This window comes from Aphis gossypii, chromosome 1, assembly GCF_020184175.1.
Source record: "Aphis gossypii isolate Hap1 chromosome 1, ASM2018417v2, whole genome shotgun sequence".
NCBI classification, from domain to species: Eukaryota; Metazoa; Arthropoda; class Insecta; order Hemiptera; family Aphididae; genus Aphis; species Aphis gossypii.
This window is the reverse complement of record NC_065530.1, coordinates 77,066,128-77,076,603: the sequence shown is the minus strand read 5'-3', so window position 1 is coordinate 77,076,603 and position 10,476 is coordinate 77,066,128. Positions and strand designations below refer to the sequence as shown.

Here is a 10,476-nt window from a genome sequence, read left to right as displayed (position 1 = left end):
AAATCGTCTCCTCTAAAACAACATTAAGTTAAATTAAAAGATACTGTTGATGAACAGTTTTCCCTAACCATAAAGTCCATTCAAATCAACTTGTACAGATTGTAGATTAAGTATTTCTCAAAAAAAAAAAAATTTCCTTTGAAAAACTTTCTGTTTTTTATTTTTCTAAGAACTTGACTGACATTTTCAAATGAAACTGAGACCAACAAAATTAATTTTTCAGTTTCTAAATTGATGATATGCCAATTTTATTCAAGTTGAACTAAAGAAATTATTCAAATATAATTCAGAATTAGATATCTACCAATGTTTGTTCTTAAAAACAGCTGTTAAAATATTTTTTTATTCCAAATATATAAATATAATAGAGAATGACATCTCAGTAGTCAATAGCATCTTAAGTGTATTATATAACTAAATATTATAAAACGCAGTTTTCATTTAAATGTGCTGTTTATACATTATAATAAATAGAATGATTTTAGATATTATCAAACTTACAGTAAAAAAATATTCTGTGGTTTATTAAGAAATAAGAATGTTTTTAAATTATAAAATTGCACATGCTTAAAAAATGTTATAGGATTAAAATACATTTCTAATAAATAATAGAATATATTTTTATAATTAAGTTTAATAATAGCTAAATGCAATAATATTTAAACTAACACAGCTATTTTTTTAAATTTGCTACTTTATGCCATTGGAAAATGGTTCTTATAAGTTTTAAAATTAGTGGTATTATTGTGTCTACCAACATAGGTTAGGTCAAGAATATGAAATAATCACTATAGTCAACTTTTAGGTATTATATTAAAAAAAAAAAAATAAAAAATAATTTTATTTTTATCTATATACATTAACAATTATTTTTTCATTTTTTATTCAACAGGAGGAATAAATGCCATATTACGTTTTGCTTCTCTTTTAATTTTAGCTTCCTTCTGTTTGTCTTCTTTGAGTTTCTTTTTCCTTTTTTGTTTCTCATCTTCCTTGAGGAAGTACTCACCTGACTCTAATAATTTGTCTATCTTACTCTCAGCTGGAGCAGGTGGGAATGGAGTGTATGGTTTCTTCGCTTTCTTTGTAGATTTCTTTTTAGGCACATTCTTGGGTTTGAAATTTGGCAGGAACCTATCCCAATTTTCATTTTTTAACTTGGGATTCCTCTCTAGTTCACGTTTAATCATTAATGCTTTTATATTATAAATGGGATGAACATTTTTCATCGTATCTGTCACAATACGGCGTACCTAAAATACCATTGAATAAATTAGTTTACCACCAAACACCTGTCTGCTAATTGAATTGAAACAAATTTTACATACCTGTTGTAGCCCCTTAAAGGGTCCTAGGGCAGCTACAGTTTGCCCTTGTACAAGCACATAACAGTTGGTCAACAATTCAATAGACTTAAGCGTACACCCTCCAGGCCCAATGAGTCTTTGTCTTCGTTTTACAAATTTATCACGATTTCTCACCATTGAGCCGATCTTGATTATGTCAGCCGCCATATCGTCTTCCATAACGCGTACAGCATGCTCATACGGAACACTCCTTGACAACAATTTGATTAAATCTCGTGCCTTCAGTATCGATGCTGGGTCCCATGTTTTGCGTGTGGTGCGCACACTCATACTGCCTTCTAGTAAGTCCAGATCAGCCTTGATGTGAAATTTGGACAACGAGTTTTGGACTAACGGCCAACATTCTTTCAGGTACGTTTCTCGGTACTTGGGAAATAATGTGGCGAATGAACTTTCCTCCAATAAGCCGTGAGGATTGTCTTCCGGCCTGAATTCTGGAATTTCAGTTTTCCACGCGTTTTCCATTGTAAACAATTCACCAATGCCTTACAAAATTAATAATATCGACATTAAACTAAAATTTTCAAATAACATAATATTAACATGTTAAAATGTTCTCATGTTCCCTACTCAGTAAGTTGTATTGAGTATTCGGATTTCGGGTTTATCACGTGTTATCTGTGCACTGTGCATATCAAAATATAAATTGCCGTATTGTAATTTGTTGATAACACCCAATGTGAAAATTGTTTTTTAACATAACCTTTAAAAAGCCATTTTGGGAGACACTGTGTTCCGTTTCGGCTTGTTCGTTTCTATCGTCCGTCGTGTATTACACGATTTTCACGAATTTATCATCACTGAGTTCACTTCGGCTGCCGACTTTTAAGAAACTCACTTTTGCACCACACGTGTTAGTTTTTTGTTTCTTCGTCAATCATTTTACTGACTTAAAACAATACCAAAAATGGGTTTCGCCAACGTATGGTACTCGCATCCAAGACGCTACGGCCAAGGATCCCGTTACTGGTAAGTCGAACGTGTTGCTTAATTATTTCGTGTACTCCACGTACGGCATAATATATAACAAGTCATTTGTTTGTATATGGCGGTGTATTTTGAGGTATGATGGGCGAATAATGATTTGAATCATGTCTAGTGTGTATGAGATTATCGTAGATTTTATCCAGACTTGTTGAATAGCACCAATGTATATTTTGTTCTTACAAAACATTATTTTACTTATAGTGTTAAAGTAATTGTTATACCTACACTCTGTACAATAGTGAAACAGATTTTCCTGTTTTAATCATTGTCCTACGTTACGTTTCAGCCGGGCGTGTACAAACAGGCACGGTCTTATCAGGAAATACGGCATCAACTTGTGCCGTCAGTGTTTCCGTGAATACGCCAACGACATTGGTTTCAAGAAGGTGAGTTCTTATCGACGGAATAAAATCGGCCATGTAGCTCTTTCTAACTTGATTTGTTTGTTTCAGATGGACTAAACATTATGTTTTCTATGATCTTGGCTGTATACCGACCACTTAACATTCGCTACTCAATGCAGTCATGTAATTTTTGTCTATACTATTTAAGTCAATAAATGAACTTGAGTTAAAAACACAATACATAGTTTCATTATTAAAAAAATTGGTTGTGCGTTATATAATATGACAGTATTATATTAGCTGTTTACCTTTCTTTAATGATATGTATTAATTGATTTGGACATGAGTGTAATATGTGTATCGATAGATTGGTATTCATATACAATTGTATAATCTACCCTTATATCTAGTATCTATTTTATTGTTATGCCATAAAATAATATAGAAGTGATACTTGATTGGGTTTTTGTTTGCCTCTTCGCTGAAGTCTCTTGAGAAACATGGTAATGAGGACATGCTTGAGGTTTTGTGTTTGTTTACTCGAGCTATAGAAATATTGTAAAATAAATGCTCATTGATACTATTGCCTGATTAGGATAAACAAACAGTAGACGGTACCAATAAACATTTTAATTGTTAATTATTTAACATAGTTGATAACATTTTTAGTCCTGGTAAAATGTATTCTTTTATATAGCTTTCTATTTTACTTATCTAATATTAAATATTATTTATTACTTTAATATCTAAAATCTTAAAAACTGAAAACAATACCGTTGACAAAGAAAGTGTCGGACTACTCAGAACTCAGACCAAACTACTAGTGTCCAAGTGTTTCAATTGATAAAAATACCAAAATATTACTAAATAAACCAGTTATTTTTTCTTTTGAAAAAAAAAGAAAAATTTTTTAAAAAATTTAAGCAACTAATGAGCTGTGGAAATATGACAATTGAAGATGAAATGGTTTTTTTTTTAATGAAAAAAAAAAATTGTTATTTATGAAGGTTTATAAGTGAAAGTAAGGGTTTTAAGTTTTATCAGATTTAAAAATTTATATCTTTTTAGTTTTTTATTCAATTCATAGATACTAAATTTTAAATTAATTATTGTGGTTTTTAAGATGGCCTCGTAAATACCTATATTATGATGGTTAAAAGTTGAAATATTATAGTATACACTAAGAGAGTAACAGCTCTCTAGTATACAGTTCAGAACACAGTCTAGATTCTAGAAGATATTACACTGTAGTTGTGAACTTGATTAGTGAATTGAATTTGAAATATTGGCTGAATCATCAAATTTAGATAATATAGTATATTCGACTCAAGTTTCAGTTTATTTTAAATGGATTCATTGAACTGACTAGGTCCAAAAGTCATGTTTCAAGAACATGTTTACAGTAGTTACACATTCCTGGTTCCTGTGTTTTAAGTTTTTATCATACTATCATAGACAAAATAGATACATATTCTAATATTCTATTATAATATGTATTAGGTATGTCTATTATAATTTATAATGATATGGTTTTTAATTTTTATTCTACGATTTCTACGACATGATACAATCTTAATCTTGTAAAATTCATGTATTGCATTAATATACATGCACTGATAATTGGTATATACCAGTGGCTTGGTCAAAAGTAACTTAAAAAGAATTTGATAAACCATTTTAGGTTATGAACCTAGCTGATAAGAGCATATTTTTTAATTTTGGTAGTTCACTAGTTCCGTCATTCCGTGATTCGGGATTCCGTGATTATCATGGGTAGTTTAAAGGTTTTATTTTAGAAAACTGATCGTTCCAAAATGCCTTAATGCCATAGATAAAAGATAGATATCTCTTAATTCTCTTGCCTATTGTTCATCAATACCGTTAAATATTCATTTTTTTTTTTATGAATAAAAGTTATTTAGTTCAACAAACAAAAAGTTAGTTAATCCAAACTAACATTTTTCTATTAACTTCTTTATATTTGTGAATACTGACTGTGGTAAAATGGAAATGAACAGAAATGATGTTATATCGCTGGTTATACGTATGACTTTATTGTCAACGTGTGCCTATTTTGGTACAAGATGGTTGATCGGACAGATTGATCCAACAAATCAGCAAAAGAAAAGATCTAAGGAAACTGTGAGTTAACTTTGTCTTGATGTTTAATATAGACATATGATTATTTTTGTGTATGTTTTAGGCACTTGGTAAACTCAGAAGTCTGGGTCTTCATAAGATGAAAAATGTAAGTCTAAGTAATTTAATAATTTATATAGTTATTCTATTGAATTATGTTTGATTACAGTTAACTGACCATGAGTTGATGATAGCTAGTCACTTAGTCAATCCATATGATATCACTGTTTCCTGGAACAACATTGCTGGACTTAGTCAAGTAATAGATGAAATCAAAGAAACCGTAATATTTCCAGTGCAACGAAAAGAATTGCTTAGGAATTCAGTTTTAACAAAACCGCCAAAAGGTATATTTTTGATTGAATATTTTTTATTTAAATTTGAAATTTTTATTATCCTTGTGTTTAGGAGTTTTACTTCATGGACCTCCAGGATGTGGAAAAACAATGATTGCGAAAGCAACTGCGAGGGAAGCGGGAATGAATTTTTTATATCTGGATGTGTCATTACTTACCGATAAATGGTATGGTGAAAGCCAAAAGTTAGCTGGAGCTGTGTTCAGCTTGGCTCAAAAGCTTCAGCCTTGTATAATATTTATTGATGAAATTGGTAATTTGATTATTTTATATTATTAATTAGAAAGTATCTACTACATTTTTTAAACACTATTAGTAAGCGGTTTCATTATAATTTATAAGTTTTGTCTTAACCATGAACATTAGAATAATATGTGTATATGTACTTTACTATTCATGGTCTTAACCTATTGGTAATCGCCCCATAGTCAAAACGTCTACACTTTTTTTACATTATTAATAAAACTTATATTTTTATTTTCAATTATTGATGATATTCTTATACATTTCTATTTTTTTTTTTTTTATATTATCTATTTGATGTGTCCAGAAGTAATTTTATGTAACAGTCTTCATTTTTTTTATTAATATGTAATATTGTGACAATATTATGAAATATTAATTTTTTTTAATGAAATTTATTAAAATATATGAAATAATGTTTTTTTTATTCTTGAAAATTATAATGTAGTCAAGATGTCTACTTTGTATCTAATGATATCAATATGCTAGCACGAATAATGTTGGGTTAAGAAATTTAAATTGCATTCTTAGATGTTCAGTTTTAATTTAGTTTAAGTAGTATACCTTTTTAAATTTAACTAGCTAATATTATTGTGAGATAAGTACACTGTTGCAGTTAACAATGCAGTTGTCATGTTTAAATTCTGCGATCTGTTAATTATTTGTTATGGTTAATAAGATTAAATATTATTGTTTAGCTTAGTCTTTTATCACTATAAAATATTAATTTATTCATCTTTATATCTTTCTTTAATATGTTATTTTTTTAGTCTATTCATATTACATACATATTTTATACTGTACCTTTTTTTTCAGATTCTTTTTTGAGATCTAGAACCCAGCATGACCATGAAGCAACAGCTATGATGAAAGCACAGTTTATGATGTTATGGGATGGTTTATCGACTGATCCAGAAAATACTGTGATTGTGATGGGTGCCACAAATAGACCTAAAGACTTAGATCCTGCCATATTGAGAAGGATGCCAGCCACCTTTGAAATATCATTACCGGTAAATATGTATACTTATTAAAGTTATAAAACTGCCGTCGCCTATAGTTTATAATTACTACTACGCCACATGACCACGGGCGATCATAAATTAATTTGGTTTTATATTATTAACTGTTCTATGGTGATACAATAATGCACCAAAATAAGAACCATGGATTAGCTGGAATCATTACAATTATTTAATATAGTACATTTTTTCTTTATTTTCAAATTTTTTCAAAAATATGCCTGACGTATAACAAATACCTATTGTATTGCCTAAGGTCCTATGGCAGTCAACGTGTTAAGTATTAAAATGAGTAAAAAAAAGGTGTTTTGATCATATCACCCTCGGAGAGAGGAAGTATTGGGTTATTGTATTTAATTACACAAATTATTAGATGATAAAATTATATCATTCATTTTTAGGACGAACAACAAAGAAAAGAAATACTAACCTTAGTTTTGAATACTGAACAATGTGCTGATAATGTAGATTTACATCAGTTAGCCATAACAACTAGCGGGTTTTCTGGTTCTGACCTTCAAGAATTGTGTCGTATTGCATCATTATTCCGCATCAAAGACTTGATTAAAGAAGAAGAAAAAAACCAAAAATGGTGATTAAAAGTGTTTTAATTAATTTTTTATTTGACTATTAAGTTTATACCAAATTTTTAAAATGCTTCTTTTTTTTTATAGTTCTTTAAACTCCAATTCAATCAATGCAGGCAATATTAATATGTTGAGGCCTATCAGTATGGATGATTTGCTTGCATCTGTTAACAAGATGAAAGCATCCAAAGTAGTTAGTACCACTCAACTTAGGTTTTAAAGAGTAATACAATGAAATATTTGGTAGTCTGGTTGAATGATCAATTTTAATGTTTTATGATCCGTAATTTAGTGGTATTAGCACGAATACTGTTATAGTAACGGACGTTTTCACTCGTAGTCCTAGTTCAATGTAAGCATAAAAAGTATTTTTTTCTTTTCAGGAGAATGTACTTTGCTATTGGACAACTTTGTTATTTATATTAATTACTTTTAATTTATTTGTATTGCTCATAAGTCATAAATAATTATTAATTAAATTTTGATAATTAACAACATGTTAATAAATTATAACTTTGTATATTTTGTTTAACATCATTTGGACACAATACTATGGATATTTATGTAAATAATTTTATTATTTTCATTTATATTTTAGTAAATTACTATTACAATTTTTTTCGGTTATTTCATTGTTATATTAATTGTATAGCTTCTTTGTAACATGTTCAAAACTATTAGATAACTATTTAATATTATACATGATGCTTTTTATTTAATTAATCTAGATTTGTATATATTTTGTTTTTTCGAGCTTATTCAGATGTCTTATAATAAGACTTATGTACTGTTATTATTAAGTTACTGTTGTTGATTAGAAATAACATTTTACTTATTAGGTGTTCAAAATGTATAACTATTAACTTAAACTAGGAAATAAATATCTGATAAATTATAATTTATGGCGTTATTATTTCTTTGAGATGAATGGCGCACGTCTAGACTTACTTTATACAAATGTCAAATTGTTTTTACAGTAATACATTAATCACTGTTACTTCATTTTAAAAATATAATAGTCATGATTACTTTTAGAATGTTCATTTTCTCCTTACAAATGTCAGTTTCTGTAAGTTAAAATTAATTGTTTGGCACTATGCCAATTTATGTGAGACAGAACTGAATAGATTTTAAATTTAAGAATTTGAACATTGGGTAGAAATGTAGGATTAATTAATCTACAATATAAATAATTAAAATAAAAAATAGTTTTTTCGTGTATTGTTTATATTTTAATTTTTTTTTTATGTCTATGGCAATAAAATAATATCATGATTCTTCGCGTTTTACTACATCGACAGTCAATAATTAAATTCCATCATAAATTCTGTTTCTTTTATATCAAAATTAGATTATTTTCTCTAAAAATATCTTACCTATTGTATTAACACTACACTCATGACAGTGTAGCTAAAATTTGATCATGATCCTGCGTTAATATTTACATTACTACAGATTTACTATAGTACATAATATAAAATATAAATAAAAATAGAGTTCTAAATTTAAATGAATAAAATGAGCCTTCACTATATTGGTAGGTTCTGCTACTTGTGAAAGGTCTATTTTTTCCAAGCGCAGAATAAAAAAATGGCTGCTTTATTTAATGATGCAAGATTTACAGACTATCGGTAAATTATTAGTAATAATAACATTGTTTGCGAGGTAATTGAATAGTAAAAGGCGAAAAAAATACTAAAATAATTCGTTACGAGTGATTATAAACTATGAATGTAACAATTACGTCAAATATTGATTAACTTTGGTACAAATCATTATTTTAAAATTTTATTATTTATTTATTTACTTATTTGAATATTTAAACGGACGAACCCAGTTACAATTCTTAAGGCGTGAATTGATAAATAATTTTGATGTTGTTATGTCAATTAATAGCATTATAAAAATTGATGGCTTAAACTTTTTGTTATAGTTGGAAAACCATAAAACAATTGGTTTTAAATAAATTTAAAATTGGAACAATTGAAATTAAAATTGTTTGAATTCTTATTATTAGTTAATATATTAATTATTTTAAGTAATAAAATAAATAAATGATTATTTTATTAAAATTAATTCAGTGGTTAAAGTGAGGGAGGACGGAGTACCCTTTCTTATTCACAGTAAGATTATGCGCCCTTTTAATTTAAGTTTCCTAAGTCTGGGGAGACGCTCAAAAAAATGTATTGGGAATTTATGTTGCATGTTAATTTTAATAATTTATTAAATGGCTTACGCAGACACACACATTGATTCAACATCGAATTTAAACGTAATTTATTTCGCGCGAACAATCTCCACGTTCTGAAGAGTGGGTTCTAACTTCTGTTAGTGCAATAAGCGATTTTTAAATAATAAATTATTGTGTAGTAGTGTGTTATCCACACATTCACGCGATTTCATGTGATATAATAACTATGATTTAAATAAAATATTAAACTGAATGAATATGAATAGTGATATTATTTATTATAAATTGTTTTTAATTGTTTTTTTTAATGAAATGTTTAAAATTAAAATGTAAATGTATTTTTTTTAAATATCAGGTGATGATTTGTAGTTTATTTTTAACTTAGCAGACATTATATACTTAAAATAATTTTTCTTAGGAGAAAATTTGATTTTACATACTATTAACATAAACATTTTATGAACAATGGTGTATGAAAAAAAATCAAATTATAGGTTCATACCTAGTAGGTTTCTTAAAAAAGTCTGGTTAGATAGAGACTTTGCATGAAGAACACGGGAACGCTTTTTGGTGACGTTAGTCCCCCCTCAACATTTTTCCCAATTTAACCACTGAAAATAATCGTAATTTAATTTAACTTATTACTGTTTGTGTTACTTTATACTATGTCATTTTGTCTATTCTATGTTAATTCTTTAAAAATGTGTGCAGTTGTGCTTAACCTTGTGTTACACTATTTACAGATTGTACAAATATCTAGTTTAAAAAAAATAATAAAATATTTAATTTATATTGAATAATGGCCAGTATATAAATTACTGTTTTTTACTACAGTAATTAAAACGCCTTTACTGGGTTTTGCGAGGATGAAATATTAGACTTCTTTCACAAGAATTTCATTAGTCGATAAATTTGCTCATCTTGAACATGTTTTCCTGAAACTATGATACTTTATATGACCTACGATAGTACGACGCTCGTTCAAAATCAATCATGCACGACTTAACGTTTTCATGGCTGCTTCTTGACTAAAATATATATATATATACTTGATAATTCCAAAGTTAGCAGTGCATCAGTTAATAACCATTATTGTTTACCATTGTATTCCTTACATAAATTGAAAATTTCAAAATATTTACATTAAATTATAACTGTAAGCTGACAGCTGCACATTAATTGTAGAAGAGCAATTTTTCGTTCAGAATCGTTTTCAGCAAGTGCAATGACTTAGGTTTAA

The 10,476-nt window shown here is 28.0% G+C and overlaps 3 protein-coding genes across 3 annotated transcripts; 2 read left to right on the top strand and 1 right to left on the bottom strand.

Moving 5' to 3' along the window:
• Positions 1 to 793: 793 nt before the first annotated feature.
• On the bottom strand, positions 794 to 1,977 carry LOC114126278 (KRR1 small subunit processome component homolog). Its single transcript, XM_027990194.2, has 2 exons — positions 1,329 to 1,977; positions 794 to 1,253 (listed from the first exon to the last, which is right to left on the bottom strand). Exons 1-2 carry the CDS (start codon positions 1,830 to 1,832, stop codon positions 882 to 884), a joined length of 876 nt encoding a protein of 291 aa, XP_027845995.1. The 5' UTR covers positions 1,833 to 1,977; the 3' UTR covers positions 794 to 881.
• Positions 1,978 to 2,159: 182 nt separating this feature from the next.
• Positions 2,160 to 2,936, top strand: LOC114126279 (40S ribosomal protein S29). The gene is made up of 3 exons (XM_027990195.2): positions 2,160 to 2,336; positions 2,641 to 2,740; positions 2,807 to 2,936. The coding sequence occupies exons 1-3, from the start codon at positions 2,275 to 2,277 to the stop codon at positions 2,813 to 2,815; spliced, it is 171 nt and encodes a 56-aa protein (XP_027845996.1). The 5' UTR covers positions 2,160 to 2,274; the 3' UTR covers positions 2,816 to 2,936.
• A 1,492-nt stretch (positions 2,937 to 4,428) lies between these two features.
• Positions 4,429 to 7,943, top strand: LOC114126283 (outer mitochondrial transmembrane helix translocase-like). The gene is made up of 7 exons (XM_027990199.2): positions 4,429 to 4,840; positions 4,902 to 4,946; positions 5,007 to 5,184; positions 5,246 to 5,446; positions 6,253 to 6,449; positions 6,860 to 7,050; positions 7,133 to 7,943. Exons 1-7 carry the CDS (start codon positions 4,703 to 4,705, stop codon positions 7,263 to 7,265), a joined length of 1,083 nt encoding a protein of 360 aa, XP_027846000.1. The 5' UTR covers positions 4,429 to 4,702; the 3' UTR covers positions 7,266 to 7,943.
• Positions 7,944 to 10,476: the final 2,533 nt, after the last annotated feature.

Coding starts and splice junctions, on each gene's coding strand:
- LOC114126278 (XM_027990194.2), bottom strand. CDS start 1,832: ATGGAAAACGCGTGGAAAACTGAAATTCCAGAATTCAGGCCGGAAGAC. Junction 1,254..1,328: donor CCTTTAAGGGGCTACAACAG/GTATGTAAAATT, acceptor ATGGTATTTTAG/GTACGCCGTATTGTGACAGA.
- LOC114126279 (XM_027990195.2), top strand. CDS start 2,275: ATGGGTTTCGCCAACGTATGGTACTCGCATCCAAGACGCTACGGCCAA. Junction 2,337..2,640: donor GGCCAAGGATCCCGTTACTG/GTAAGTCGAACG, acceptor GTTACGTTTCAG/CCGGGCGTGTACAAACAGGC.
- LOC114126283 (XM_027990199.2), top strand. CDS start 4,703: ATGGAAATGAACAGAAATGATGTTATATCGCTGGTTATACGTATGACT. Junction 4,841..4,901: donor AGAAAAGATCTAAGGAAACT/GTGAGTTAACTT, acceptor TGTATGTTTTAG/GCACTTGGTAAACTCAGAAG. Junction 7,051..7,132: donor GAAGAAAAAAACCAAAAATG/GTGATTAAAAGT, acceptor TTTTTTTTATAG/TTCTTTAAACTCCAATTCAA.